Raw genomic sequence first — 16,172 nt, 5'->3', positions numbered from 1 at the left:
GTTCAATCAATCCTTGTAAGAGTTTGCTAGCGAGCTCTCCTCCTTGCAGACAGCCTGCATGGGAGAACGAGGAACGGCTGCCCTAACGCGGGGCACTCTGCACGACTCGCATGTGGACAGCAGAGGGAGCGGCTCACGCAGGTTTCTAACGCCCAGGGTCACCCGGGGCTTTCTCCCCAGCCAGGGCAGCGTGGGGTTACTCGCCACGGCTGCTGCTGCTACCCTTCTTACACTGCAGCAAAACAAGCTCACAGAGATCTACTCGTTACCGCTGTAATGCCTTTATCTGTAGGTCTTTCGGGAAGTTTCTTCAGAAGTCTGGCACTAGAACAGAAAGTGCTTTGCACCTGGAGTGCGCAAGCTTTAATGATAAATGGAGAGAAAGGATAGAGGCCAAAGTGATTCAAGGTTAAAGGCAAATGGCAAACTGCAGCACTGCAGGCAGGAATACAGAAAGAGATCTTACACATCCCACCCCTTGCCTACTTACCTCTAAAGCTTCTTTTTCCGTGTGAATCTTCCTGCCCGTGAGTAACCTGAGAATGAAACAGAAATCTTAAAACAGCACAAGTTCTCCAGGCAATGACTGCGTTGTTTAACTCTTTGAAAGGAGGAAAGCTTAGACTGCACCGTACAGGCCTAAACGGTTTGTAGCTACACGGTCTGCTGTACCAGACCGCTGTCTCTAAAAGTTCTGTGCACCGATACACAGTGCTTCTGAAGCGGACTCACACCAGTCCTAACCTGCCTCCTGTAGAGATCCCTGTATCATAAAATTCCCTCACAAGTGTCTTCTCTCCATCCCCCATGTAGCTGCTCCCTCCCCTCAGGAGGACAGCCTGTGATGTATCATGACAGATAATCTCCCCACCAAAGCACCACAGCTATGTAGACAGGACGGGCAGGAGGCATTAAATTCTTAACTCCTATGAGATGTTGCCATGGTGGTATTTCTGAATCTAATTTTGGGGGGTTGAGTCAAACTATGTCAGTTTTAATATTCTGACATTTAACAAAAATTTTCCTAGGAATGGAGAAGGATGGGAAGGGAAGAGAGGTATTTTTTCAACCTGCCTTAGATACAGGCCTCTGGAGACAACGAGAAGTAATCATGAAAATGAGAGACCAGAGAAAACAAGAGAAATCTTTTCCTCGCATAACTCCCAGACTTTTTATTGGTTTCAATATGGAACAGTTGGAGGTTTGCTGAAAAGCACCACTTGGAAGTAACAGCTAAAAACCAAAACCCGACACATACATACATATGGCATGGTATTGAGACACATCATAGAACCATAGAATTGATTAGGTTGGAAAATAAAAGCATGGGTATCAGTCTCCCCTGCTTTTATCCCCAAGTTTATTTGGCTATAAAAGGAAATAAGTACTTACTCAGCTTCAAACTGGTTAGGAGTAATTATATCAGCAACAGGTACAACTTTGTCCCTGTAGACTGGGAGGAGATCCTTGGGCACATACTAGGGGAGAAGAAACAGCATCAAATGTTGTCAGCAGCATCTGAGATGTGGGACTGCAACTCTCCTTCCCTCCACTACCATTGATGCCGTCACGAGTAACCTGACAGCTCCCAGCGTACTGTTATGCAGCGGTAACTAACGTGGCAGTGCATCCTCCAGCTGGTGACAGCACGACCAACAGCCCTTCTTTCACCGGCGGCGATGGGAAGCACCGCTAAGCAGACGGACCTAAGCTGGCAGCGTTAAAAGGAAGAGGTGCCTGGATGAAGAACTTTCAGGTTCCCTCTCACCAAGGTGACACAGCAGCATGAGGAAATACAGTGTCCCAACCTTTTCTCATGTCCTTACCTCCAAAAGAATCTGCTTTGTTGTTGTACCGACAGTACAGAGGCCCTTTGCTGCGGCAGCGTGTGCCCACACTGACTGTGTTGCATTGCGAGGCTTAGGAGCAAGTAACATCCATGCTACGTGTTATTTTGCCTCCTTCTTTCAGTGCAGTATTTCTAGGGTGTGCTGTACATCAATATGTGTAAACGGGAATCAGATTTGTAATTTGTTCAGTACAACTTGATCTATAAAGCAGTTCTGATAAGGACATTAAAAATAGTTTGCTTGTGTTGCACCCAAGTGTAACAAACGCTAGCATACTTCGCTGCCTGTGGAATCAGCTCTTCAAGTAACGAGGTCCAACGCTCCCCTTTCCACCTGTCTGTTCCATCTCTATCCCATCTTCGTTAGCTAAATACAGCCCATCAGCAAAGGGAGATTGGTTGTCTAAGCAGGTGCCATATGCTAAGACGTACCAGGAGCCCACCAGCCTGTATGCTCTTCAGACTCAAAGCTGAAAAGCATCAGCTGTTTTGGCACACACTGGAGCTCAGCTAGGAGTTTGGGTTAGATGGGTGCAGGGGTCACCTCACCTTCCTGAATCCTGCTGTAACTCAATTTAACAAAACCTTTAATAAAAGTTCATTGTTTACTAGTAGCTGATATTCTCTGGCAGAACCCCATTTGCTAAATCAGGATTAATACCCCCTTTTGTCCATGTTTTATCTTCTCTGTTAGTCTCATAAGCTACGCAGGGCAGGGTGCGTGTGTACGCGTGCCCATGTGTTACTGTCTCCCATTCCAATTGTATCAGCAACAGATACAACCCCACCACAGTGTTGACCACTAGGTGCTACCAGAACACCCGTCATACTGATACTGAGCTCACTCACGCAGCCATGGTGAAGCGATGATGTCACAGGGACTCTGCCTTTAGACGGAAATGCAAGACTAGGTCACATCTGAACCATGGCATTTTAAATAATGATTTTATTACTTTTTATGGCAGGAATGAGTTGGTGGGTTGCCTGTTAAATATTCTCCTCTTCTTCCATCTACCTTACCTTCCACCCAAAGACATAGGTAGGCCTATGGTTATGACTTCTCCCAAGAGCTAAAGCTTTGCAAGGTGACTCTACAGCTGCTAGATCTCTGCCTTGTTAGCAAAAGCCAAGGACAATAAATATTGCAATAGATGTAAAATGAAAGAATAGAACACAAAAGCAATGGCAAATTTATTACTAGGTGCTACTTCATGTGATGTTTTATGAGCAGGTAAACTGTAAAAAGGTACAAGGACAAAGAGGAATTCATAGTGCGTGACTAGCTAAGGCAGAAGAAAACATAAAATATCATTATTGCTGATGTGTTCCCACATTGCATTTTTACTGAAATTATTTGCCAGTTTTGATCAAAAAGGCATGTTTCTTTGCCAGTATGCAGTCTGGTATTGGCACACAGAACCTTTCTGTCACTGATCACTGTCACTGCCTAGCAGCTGTTGGATCTCAAGCGAAATAAGTCATCTTCATTTAGGTTCAAGTGGTATGTCAATTCACACGACCGCGGACAATGCCAGCCAGGCTACCAGCCAAAACAGAGCTCTTGACAGAAGATGAGGGAACTCCAGTGAGACAAGGAGGGGGAGCAGGGGGATATTTTCCTGTGGACAGGGTCTGTATTCCACCTGTTGTCTCAGCAGAGAGTGAGAAATAATCCCAAGGCTATGCAGCCATCATTCTTCCCAGATACTACACTCATTCAAATACAGGAAATGAAAGTACAAACTTAATAGATGCTGGAATCCAAAGCCATGCTTAGGTAAAGTAGCTTAGTTTTGGCGTTTAAAAATTAATAAATCTTTATACATCTTTATATAGCAGATATTCACTATACAGAGAATCCAAACAGGCAAGTACTAACCATAGAGCCTTCTCCATTCCATTTGTCACCCATCACTGGATCGCATACTGTAACAGAATAAATTTTGCTTTAGAAATAGGGTACAGTTATAAAGACCCTGGTGGGAGGGAAAACATAAAATACCATTTAGGTAACAGTGGCTATGTAACAGCACTGAGCACCTGGTAGCTTATATACTCTCACAGCTCTTGGAGCACGCTCAGCCTGAAATTTATAACTGGTGGCTGCCAATTCCAAAAGAGTAGGCCATGTGTCTTAAACAACTGTCAGAGGGCTGTAGTCACCCTCTCCTACCTGCTTCCATGTTATGTCTGAGGGTGACGAGGATGAGAGGGTCTGACTGCTGGGAGTAAAGGGGCTTTTGTTATGGAAAACACAGAGAGCCCTCCCCTTCACTCCGCAACCCAGAAGTCTGGAATAGTAGTATGGTGAGGAAGAAATGTGGGAGAAACTAATAGATGTGAAAAGAGTGCTACTTTTACTTTAGTCTAAAAAGAAACATGCTGAACATATGCACCAAACTGCTGTGTACACATAAAAAAAATTATGTGTGTTATAGTGAAACAAGAAGAAAATTCATGCCAAAGTACATAAACTCATACTCGCTGTAATAATATTAACACACATTTGGCACAGGTTCTGAATCATCAGCAATATTTACAACATATTCCAAGTGCCCTCCATTTCAAAGTGAGGATGGAACCAGCCTAGCCTTGTACTTTAAAAAGGAACAATGTTCATTGTATTAAAAGAGCTTTTAGCAAGATAAAAAAGAAATACAAATCCAAAGATATGAAATCCATGTCCAATCAGTATTTAAGGAAGTTTCTATGAGTAAAAATAGGGTAACTTGTTCTACATTTTAGAAGTATTTTCCTTACATTATAATCTATTTATTTAAAAATAAAGGATCTTAGCTTAGCTGTGTTCACACCATCTGACTACTTCCTTCCTGTACTATACAGCTACATGTTTCTTTCTGCTCATAATCCAATTAGAGTTTTTAGCTTTCACTTACTAGTACAAGGCTCTGGAGAACCTAACAATCATAGAATCGTTTAGGTTGGAAAAGACTTTTATGATCATCAAGTCCAACTGCTAACCTAGCACTGCCAAGTCCACCACTAAACCATGTCCCTAAGCACCACATCTACACATCTTTTAAATACCTCCAGGGATGGGCACTCAACCACTTCCCTGGGCAGCCTGTTCCAGTGCCTGACTGCCCTTTCGGTGAAGACATTTTTCCTAATATCCAATCTAAACCTTCTCTGGCACAACTTGAGGCCATGTCCTCTTGTCCTATCGCTTGTTACTTGGGAGAAGAGACCGATCCCCGCCTCACTACAACCTCCTTTCAGGTAGCTGTAGAGAGCGATAAGGTCTCCCCTCAGCCTCCTCTTCTCCACACTAAACAACCCCAGCTCCCTCAGCCGCTCCTCATAAGACTTGTTCTCTAGACCCTTCACCAACTTCGGTGCCCTTCTTTGGACACGCTCCAGCACCTCAATGTCCTTCTTGTAGTGAGGGGCCCAAAACTGAACACAGTATTCGTGGCGCGGCCTCACCAGCGCCGAGTACAGGGGCACTATCACCTCCCTGGTCCTGCTGGCCACGCTATTTCTGATGCAAGCCACAATGCCATTGGCTTTCTTGCCCACTGGGGCACACTGCCGGCTCATGTTCAGGCGGCTGTCGACCAACACCCCCAGGTCCTTTTCCTCCCGGCAGCTCTCCAGCCACTCCTCCCCAAGCCTGTCGCATTGCATGGGGTTGTTGTGACCCAAGTGCAGGACCCGGCACTTGGCGTTGTCGAATCTCATACAGTTGGCCCTGGCCCATCGATCCAGCCTGTTCAGATCCCTCTGTAGAGCCTTCCCACCCTCCAGCAGATCTACACTCCCACCCAACTGGGTGTCGGCTGCAAACTTAACTGAGGGTGCACTTCATCCCCTCATCCAAATCATTGATAAAAATACTAAACAGAACCGGCCCCAATACTGAGCCCTGGGGAGCACCACTCGTGACCGGCCACCAACTGGATATAACTCCATGCACCACAACTCTTTGGGCCCGGCCATCCAGACAGTTTTTTATCCAGCAAAGAGTATGCCCATCCAAGCCATGAGCAGCCAGCTTCTCCAGGAGAACACTGTGGGAAACGGCGTCAAAGGCTTTACTAAAGTCCAGGTAGACAACATCCACAGCCTTTCCCTCATCCACTAAGCAGGTCACCCTCTCATAGGGGATCAGTTTAGTCAAGCCGTTAGTCAATGCAACAGTGTTAATAAAGGCTAAAAAGCAACAAAACCCGAGCTCATGCAGATAACTGCTACATTTTTCTAAATGAGAAAGGTGCTTTGTTAATTTTAAATCAGATATCACACTCTGCAGTATTACACCTTGCAAATGCTACAGACCATTCTAGGTGTTTCCTGACCACACAGTTTACTGAAACTGAAGATGACAGGCTTGAACCATCATTCGCAGCTTTTTACCCCACCAAATCCCCACTGACTTTGCCCTGGTACTCTAAACGTTTTGCTCAATTCAAGCCTACGCTGGTTATGTTCAAAAGTCCTGAAACACTCAGGGAGTCAGGAAAGAAAGAGGAGAATCTTTTCTCACAGGTTTAAGCCTGACATGACATGTCAATGACAGCAGTCGCTAGAGTCTGTTGCTCTTTGAGTGCTCCTAGGTAATCTTAGCAGAGGGCACTACAGTTAAAAAAAGCCTTGGAGTTTAAGCTAAGTTATGAAGCTCATACGGCACAGTAAGACACTTTTTCTGGGATGTAACATGAAACCATGGCAGGGCAATATGGGAGAGTCTATCCTGCTTTTGACTGACTTGGAAATCAAGGAGAGGCTTCAGTTATCAGTACTACAACCTATGCCTCTGAACTATGAACAGCAGCAGCTGGCTGGGATTTTACAAGCCTTTCTTTGATACAGACAATCAGTCCTCAAGGCACATTCTCCTTTGGACAGCATAATGCAAGAAACATAATGAAAGGCATAAAATCAGAAAGATAAAAAACCAACTCCCTCTACACTTAAGCAATGCTGAAACAAAACTTCACTGAAGCCTCAGCTGGTCCCAGACAGATGAGAGCACAAGGTGGTTGTGAAATGCTGCGTAACATCAGAACGGTGTTTCATCCTAAAACATGAAAATGATGGGCATACATAATGATGAAGCAGAAAGGATTGTAATACACATCCTTACCATATACTAGGTTAGAATTCTGTTGCTTCAACTCCTGGACGATATCCACCACCATTTCAAGAAACGAAGTGTCTCTTGTATACCCTTTGGGAAAAAAAGACACTTTTGAAGTTTATTTTCATGAACGCGCTTTTTTTTAATTTTGGATAGGAATCCTGCATACTTCTCATTCTTTGGAACAATGTATTTTTAGAACAAAGGCATTTTAGTATTTCATTCAGGAATAATAGGTGGAAGACAAATTCAGACAGTGCTTGCACAACTACAAATACAACCTTAAAAATCCATTTACTAAGTATGTTGTATATGAAGGGGTCATACAACTTCAAAATGCTTTAACATATATAGAAAAAGGTCAGGCTGAAAGGAAAAAACATTCCTTCTCTTCAAAACAGCAGTCCGAATCAGTACTATTCATCATGTAGTAAATGAGAAATATTTTAAATTTCATATGCTTTTCTTGTATTCTGGTTCAAAGCAGGTTTTTTTATTATTATTAATGTTGGTGCTGATACATTCCAACACATTACTGCAATGGAGAACTAATCTTGAATATTTTAGAGCAATGATCAATATACCAATAAAATTCCTATTTCTAGGCTTAGCAGTGAAATAAGCTAGAAAGAAGTTTTATTATATCTCAAGGGCCTAATCACAATGCTAGCACCACAATATTCTCATTTAATCATTAATTTCTTTATTTTATAGATGTTTATTTATATATTTATTTTAGGTGTTAACTTTATTTACAACATTTATTAATTAATAATTTCATTTAATAGTATTATTTTAAGCAAGGTAGTTTCTTCAAACCTTCAGCTTAGAAATGTCCACTCTACTAAAATATTTAAAAATACATTTTGGAGAATTTTTTTTTTTTTTTACTCGCAAAATTGATCAATTCTTAGATGTTGCAGAGAAATGGAAAAAGCTTCCAAGATTTTTGGCCAAAATGCTTTGTCTTATGTCTATGAAATGCTGATAATCAGACAAAAAAGTCAAGCAAAGACTTTTGTTTAAAATGACCTGTGATGGTAGACTGGCTGAAAAAAAAAATACGGAGTATGATTAACATTATTGACAGAGGTGTTTCAAAAAAATTACACTGAATTGGAGTTTGTCTCTTGAGTGTTTTACTGTAAATGAAACAAATATATGAAGATCTACAAGTAACTAACAGTCACAAAAGTTAACAAAGTGTTATTTTGTATAATCAGCCTAAAGGTAATGTTTTCCATTTCAGCCAAGATATCTACAGTCGTCAGATATATAATTACAGTCAAATCCCATCTGCTGACAAATTAATTTGTTTTCAGTGTTTGAATAATCATATCCAGGTTGTTGGAGGTACAAAGTACCATTGTGCACTACAGTGAACGGCTGTTCCCGTTTGAAGAGAAAAAAAAAAAAATCTGTCTTTTGGCCCTGAATGAAAAAAACTGAATTTTAAGTTCAGCCACAGCACAATTGAACACTAAAACACCGAGAGCGTTATTAGATCTTAAGAAATTAGTGCCCTTTCTACCCATGTCTTCGTTTTGTCCGTACCAAAAATAGCCACACCAAACGAGATTTTTCAACAATATGAGCAACACACTGACCCATCTACCTACAAATCCTATTTTAAAAGGCATATTAATATTCTTTTTTTTTCCCTCCAAAATTTCTTTTTGCTGAAGATTTCTATTCTTCCTTCTACTATTTTTAATCTCTTACATCCATTTTGCCAGTACAAGACAGTGATAGGAAAGGAGTTGGGGTATCTTCCAAGAGTTGAAAGTCAAATAAAAAAGGAACATTTCAGCTAGAAGAATGGTCAAACATTATTTACAAAGTTTGCATACTAACATCTCCTGAAAACTCTTGCAATACAGAGTGCTCTTACTGGAAATGTCCTCTGTGTGAGTTCTTTCAAAGAAAGGAAGGATGTTTGTCTATTTCTCAATCACAAAGAACACATTTATGCTGAAATTAATTTCTTAACCTTAGTTCAGTCTATTTTCTATTTAGTCTCCTTTACTTTGGAGATATTCCCTGGAAAAGAACTGACAATAACTCTTCAGATATGCCACACCCTTCAAGCCAGAATGACTGCTTTGGGGTTATAATCCATACACTTCAGGTCTCCAGTTTTCCCTGTGTATAAAGCACTTTCCTACATGTGGAAGCCATGAAATCAATCAAATCTGGTGCTATATTTCCCTTTACCTTTAAAAAGTGACTGTTCACTGCTATAAAAAATTGATACTGTAATCTAAACCAGATGCATAGGTCTTACTGAGGTAAAACCTGATCAGTAATCTACATTTGGGAAGCAGGAATTGGATGAGAAGCAGTTTTTAATAAAAACTGCACACAGAATCTCTCCTTTCTATAAAGCATTCTACAAGAGGTTCCTTTGCCTATATTTATAAATACCTTGCACCTAGTGGCAAGCAAAGGAAAACACTGCAGTCATTATGTCTTGCGGAACTGTATCCACTCAGAGGACCTATGTAGTAACAAAAGCAAAGGATCAAGAGATATGACAGAGTCAAAACCAAAATCCAACCCTGGTTATACTTCGCTCTGTATCCAAAGCACCATCCCTTAAAGATCAAGTAGAAAAAACAAGGACAGACAACTGCGTATAAAATCATGCTATAGTACTGCAGAGTGCCAGTACTGCAAATTTAGGAGAAAGGGTTAAACTCATGTCTTCGTAATAAATTTAAAAATAATACTCTGACATTCCTCATCCTTTTTTCAGTAGAGGCACTCCCAAACATTAATTAAGCCTGTACAAGTCTGTCAACTATGCAAGAGGATCAATTTACCTACCCAATTACAACCTTCAGGCTGGAGAACACTGGCTGTTTCACACTAAACAGCACGAGCAGTTGAGACTATAATATGCAGAAGGAATAATCAAAGGAGGGAAAACGTAATCGTTTGGTTTGGAGAAAGGAGGGATACAGTTTATCTTTCTTTACTTTTGTTTACATCTCATGGGAACTCCAAGGAACAAACTCTTCTTACCTGTGAGTACATAATCATACTGGTTGACCTTGTTCAGCTTAAGTCCTTCGTACAGTTCATGAAGTTCATCTGAATTTAACACCTGACCCTTCCAGTGGGCATAACCTGCAAAGTAAATGTCAGATAATTTTTCAAGAGCTAGATTTTCTGTTTAGGATCACACAGATTATACACTTAGAGGACCATATCAGATATTAGCACCAGAAAGCATTTCCACCTCCTCTTCTGTAAAACGCTGCTGCCAAATGAAAGCTGCTGTCAGCAGAACAGTTAACATGCTCATCTTCTTCTTAGCACCTCTGTTTCCCAAAGGAACTAGAGTGACTACACTGGAGTTTGAGACTGTCCATTTATCAGCAAATTGAGCAAAGCACACACAAGCTCCTGCAAGTTTTCCCATGGAGCTTATACAACTATCCCTTTCCTGTGTGGAGGGGGACAAACGTATGTTTTAGACTTCACTGGAGGAGGGTGTCAGTATAATCTATTTTTGTTATTTTATACTATTAAAAAAAAAGAGGAAGATTGACAGCTAGATGACAAGCTTAAACAGGCTTGTGGATCTGTCTGGACACAGGCATGCAGCACTGCTGCACCCATCAGATACGGCGTTTACTGGGACCTGCATGTAATGAATAGTGACCACAGCAGAACATTGTCACGGATGCTCTTTAAACATACAATGTCATCTGACAGATTTTCTTCCAAAAATAGCACTGTTTTAATGCTGAAGATCCTAGAGGAGGCAAATGAGTAGCAGACGCTATAAAGAGACAAATAATATCCATACACTCTTATCCTTGAATGATCTCTAAGAATTACAAGCCAATATTCTTGGCTGAGAAGCGGACGGAAGGTAAAGTTACTTGGGAGAAGCTGAACTGATTTCAGCAAACAATGGACCAAGCTTCATGGCAGCCAATTTCAAGGAAAACAAAAAAATCTTCCTCAGCAGACTCTAAAGATCAGCTGAAAAATGTAAATGCACCTTGCCATCAAAGCCTGCCCATCTAGATGGCAGACATCACTCCCTTGTATATAAGAATGGGGCTTCCTCCAGGATATTAGATGAAGCACCCACAATCAAACTCTTCCAACCTCCGTAAATTCAGAGTTTGCTAAAAAGCTTATCTTTTTATTAACTGGAATTAGGAAAAGTGAAATGTTAAATGAGGTTATCTTCTTCCACACCACCCCCGTGTGAAGACAATGGCATTTTGTTTGTTTTAACTTCTGCTCTTGGAGTTAGAAAATTCTGTGATAAAAACTGTTGGCTTTGATTATCACTCTAAACTGTGTTATTAGAGTAACTGCCAAAAGGTGCCTAGAGCCTAGGATAAGCACATTTTTCAGTCTTCCTTCTCATGCATGCAAATACACCCACAGTAGGGTGAGCAGATGGATCATTTTGTTCTCCTCAGCTCACAAAGGCCCAGCCTCTAAAACACAACTCGCTGCCAGCTGGCTGGGGGACTGACTCACACCAGCCACTACAATTCTCTCCCTAGCAAACGCTTTTCAAAAAGTCTCTGTGAAGAAAGGGACAAAGTGAGGGATTCCCACATGTTAGGGCTGTAGTTCCATCGCAGAACACAATGATACTCAAACCAGCAAAGCCTAACACGTAGGCACATGTCTAGCCCCAAGTATATGAGGAACCCTTGACGACAACTAACTTCAAGTATTCGGCTTATTTAACACATATGGAGATGTTTGTTCTGTAACATCTGCAGTTTCAGAGAGAAATAATCTGCCCTCTCCTCTTCCCTGAATCTCTACTTCTGTTAGCACTGCAAAGCCAGTCCACACAGGGACACAACAGAGTCCTTTTTATTCCATTGTGCCCATCAATGAAACTGAGTGCAGTTTTCACCCAGAATCAAGGCCAGCTGGCAAAAGAGCAGTCATTCATCTTACACATGGCCATAAAAATAACTATGATAGACCGTCCAGACAATCTAGATACTCTCAGGTGCCATTCCTACAGAGGGACCCTGCACATTCACTATTTAACTAAAAGTTCATCTTCCTATGTCAAGCCGTCTTAAATAGCCAATGCACAGGGTCCGTGTCACATTGATTCTCCACTGAGGGAGGGAAATAAACACAGAACCAAAATATTAGGTAGCAGCCCAGCTTAGCTCAGGAATTGATAAGTTACCCACGTGGAGCAGGGACATTGTCCAAACTCTGTAGCAATGATTTCCAAAGGTATCCAGAGGATCTTTTTACCACCTGGTAACACGTGTAATATAACATACAGTCTAATCACACGATAGCTGGAGGAAAAAAAAGCCCTAGGGAAGCTCTGAGGGAAGCCCCAGCTAGTCCGACAGAAGAAAAAGGGCAATGGCTTCACTGGATCTGCAGAGAACTGTGATTTCACTAGGAGCTGAATTATGTTCAAGTAAGAGGAAACAAACAAAATCAAAATTGGCAGCAAGATGGAAACCACCTTAAGCCCTTTCCCCAGGGTAATTTCATGTGACATGGTGAACAAGGGGCAAATCCCATGACCCTGCATTTATCCTACTCTCCTGGCGGAACATACAACCAAAAAGCAGCTTCTATAGAGGGACAGAAGAAAAAGCCAGTTACTCAGGTTCAAAAAGGGTTTCACTAACTGAAGGATGGATACCTCGGGCCCCAGGAAGAGGGAGAGGGACTATCTTGAAAGGGGAAAGGCAAAATATCCAGATAGATACTGTGTGATCAAAAAAATACTGCACAGCCCTGAACCCAAAGTGAGTTAGCAAGGAATGCCAACAGCAAGCTTAAACATGTGACGTCCAATTGGCTTTAGGGAAAAGCATGAGTGGTTGGAGTTGAGGATGATAACGAGGAATCGCCGTCTTCCTCGGCTAGACATAAGAACTTCGCTAGCAATGAACACATTTGAACGCCCAGAGATGCCTTGCAAGACCTAAAAGTCAGCTTCCTAGAACTGTTATCCCTATGCCTACACCACTAAATGTGAATATCTGAAAAACAGCAAGAGAAAATTTAAAATCTTCTAACTGTCCACTTGCTGTAACTTCTGCTCTGCAGTAATATTTCCACTGTGGTACTCAACAATACAGAAGTTCAAAGTCTCACAGTACCTGGCTATTTGCACACATTATACAAGAACCACAGCCAAGAAAACTAAAGAATGAGTTTCAAGTTTGTACTTGGCAAAACAACTGCATCCCATTTGGAGACTACAGAGCTGGTTAGGCATAGCAGCTGGATCAAACTACTACTCTTTTATCTTGGATATTAAAGTGAGATCTTGGCTTGTATCTTCCACAGAGGAAGAAATCTGAGTCTTCCTTGTTCTGGTTACAAAACCACCAAATAATTCCCCTCAGTGCTGGACTGAGAGAGCAGAGAGAATACTGCAAATCATGATAACAGCTCTCCACATTGCACTTGGCTCAGACTGACTACATCAGTCTCCCAGATTAGTAATAATTTTAAATGCATAGATGAACATAAACATTTAAACATCTTTATACCCCTTCTGCTCATCTGTGTTATGGTCTTTTATTGCAATTAAATGTTATATATTTGCTTTTAAGCAGAGAAGGGAATGAAAAACAGGTAAGATATGATGCCTCTTGTCACTTATCCCTCTAAAATGATAAACGCATTCATTAGTCTCCAAGGAAATGACTTGGTTCATCTGTATGAAAAAGAAAAAAAACCAAAACCACAACCAAGAGAGACAGCTAATACTGCACCCAAGATGACTCTTCTTTCTTGCCTTCCTCCTCTGCTACATTTTTTACCTCCTTTGGAATGTATTTATAAGCTTCTTAATTACTTTCAAAAACAAGGAAAAAAGAAAAGAATAAAAATCCCAGGCATAACAGAAGAAAAAAAAATAAACCAAACCAACCCAAAACAAAAAACAAGCTACCATTTAAGTATAGCAAGGCATGTTCTGTTCTGAGGTTTGAGTTCCTCCTGTGGTGCTCCCTGCAAAACTATTCTGAGCAGCTTCAATAATCAAGTATTTTACATGGGAAAAAGGAAGAAAGATCTAGTGTTTACGGCACATGATGGGCAAGCAATCTGGTCCCAGCTGTGGCACAAAATTCACATGCAAACTCTGGCAGACAACCTGGTCTAAACACGACTTAATCTTCAGCTACCAGAAGGCCTTCAACAAAACCAGAAATACAGTACCAAATTCTCCATTGGACTTTTTACAGCTGGTCAGTGTAGGAGTAAAATGCTACTAGTGTTAGGCACAAGTGGAGATCTTCTGTCCTGCACTGCACAGGTGTGAACGACTGCATATGGGCGGAAGACTGTGAAGAATCACATCAACAAGACATCAACGAGACATAATTATAATTTCCTATATATTAGACCTACCAGCCAACCCAACCACCCACTACACACCCACTAAGTGGAAGTCCAAAAGTGCTTTGCTTAAAAATAAAAAGGAACAGGAAAAAAAACCAAAACAAAACAGGCTATTTCATCTGGAGCAGTTTCAAAGGTAGGATTTGGATGGCAAAGTAAGCACATTATATGCCTACCATTAACCTACGAATTAAAAGCAAAAATGCAAATCACTGAAGAATTAAAAATGCACCCCAAAAAATCAATGATACAATAAAAAGAATCTAGATTTTTATTTTTGCACATCAGATGATGAGATGCTTCTGCAAACAATACAGTAAAATAGAATAAAAAGCACAGAATCTTGAAAGGTTGCATGACAGCTTCTTTTATTTGTACATGAAGCATGATGCCATTCGAGGGTGAGTCACTCTAATCATTAAAGTTCCTCACCAAGCAACATGACAAACTGTTCTCCCAGAGGGACTGATTTAAAGCACATTTTCCGAATTTCAAGATTATCAGAGACTAAAGAAAGCTGAATTTTCTGAGCAGGAGTCAGCAGACATAGGCCCATGGTATCTTACTAATTTAAAGACAGGGCAAAAAAAAAAGCAATAATGATTCACCAAAGAAAGCCTGTTAGTCATAAATTCTCTCCGAGTTGTATCTTTTGCTGACAAGACCAGGTTTAAAGACAGGGATGGGGAAAGAAAGAACGCCATGTCCAAAACCTCACATACTTTGCTATCTGTGCCCCCTCTGGTATGTCACGTTCTTTTAGAAACTGAAGTTCACAGATTTTTGAAGCAAAAATTTGCCCTTCAGCTTTAATGATGATCAAAGAAAGGGTTCTCATAAGATCTTGTTTTTGCAGGAAAATTAAGTTACCTTCGCCAGTTCATCCAGCACATGATTCCTACGTATTGCGGCACTGCTCCAGACACAAGCCACGGCCCAGCACGGCTGTTTCTGTTCGTTAATCCCTGCAGTGGCACAGACTGCATGTACATTGATTTGCAGGTACTACTGCAAGTTTGTGTGCAGGCATGCGTAAACGTTCAAACTTGGAAAAGCCTTCGTATGAGGACACTACATGTTCCTACATGCCTCTCTCAAAGAAGAGGTGCAAAGCCACTGTGCTTAGAATCTATCCTTCAATTTAAGAAAGGGTGGAAAGGATTTCATGGATAAACTGCAGTGCTAGGAAACCAGACCTGTCATAAAAGGGAATATGTGCCCTTCCTTTCTTTTCCGTTCCCTCCTCTTTCAGCCAAATGACCAATACTCCTAAATAAATTCCCCTTTTACTCACACTTGGCAAGTGCCAAACACTTATTGTACTGTGATTTTTTTCTGAAAGCTCTGCTTCCCAAAGTCATAAGGTTGTGCACCAATCTTTGGGATTTTTTAACACATTTACTAAGACAATCAAGATTACAGAAAAAACTTGATAATGCGACTCCTAAACACCAGGAGACAAAATAAAAGCTCCAAATATTTTAAAGACTTGTGATCTTTGAGATGTTTTTAGTTTTGGGATGTTCATTTAGGCCTTCGGGGGGGGGGGGGGCAGGGGCAGGGAATCACTAATTTGTTGTTCCTGCAAAACCTTGAGTGAAGCACTTGTAACTTTTCTCCAGCTGTGATACCATTAAAAAAAAAAAAAAATCTTTCCTCTTTTCTGTTTTAAGAATCTGGTCATCCTATTGGTAATGTAATTTTCCTGCCTTCAGAAACATTCAGTTTATGGTCCAATAAAAACTCTATTAAGCTCTTTAACACCCTATAAAGCTGATTTAATCTTGAAACTGAAAGCCAACAATCGACAGGTGCTCATCCATTTTGAGCACCGAGTTATTTCAC

At 41.1% G+C, this 16,172-nt stretch overlaps 1 protein-coding gene across 1 annotated transcript in view; it reads right to left on the bottom strand.

Moving 5' to 3' along the window:
- Positions 1 to 16,172, bottom strand: part of PDXK (pyridoxal kinase) — a 52,496-nt gene that overhangs the window by 10,513 nt on the left and 25,811 nt on the right. Inside the window, exons 3-7 of the mRNA XM_087758046.1 lie at positions 9,975 to 10,079; positions 6,957 to 7,040; positions 3,729 to 3,775; positions 1,393 to 1,478; positions 491 to 536 (exon numbers count right to left, since the gene is read on the bottom strand). Coding sequence (XP_087614172.1) covers positions 491 to 536; positions 1,393 to 1,478; positions 3,729 to 3,775; positions 6,957 to 7,040; positions 9,975 to 10,079 — 368 coding nt within the window. The remainder of the gene's footprint in view (positions 1 to 490; positions 537 to 1,392; positions 1,479 to 3,728; positions 3,776 to 6,956; positions 7,041 to 9,974; positions 10,080 to 16,172) is intronic.

Source organism: Nipponia nippon, unplaced genomic scaffold, assembly GCF_047370975.1.
Source record: "Nipponia nippon isolate SJK-2023a ecotype South Korea unplaced genomic scaffold, ASM4737097v1 scaffold_2, whole genome shotgun sequence".
Lineage (NCBI taxonomy): Eukaryota > Metazoa > Chordata > Aves > Pelecaniformes > Threskiornithidae > Nipponia > Nipponia nippon.
The sequence above is the reverse complement of the archived record's forward strand: the minus strand, read 5'-3'. Positions and strand labels throughout refer to the sequence as shown.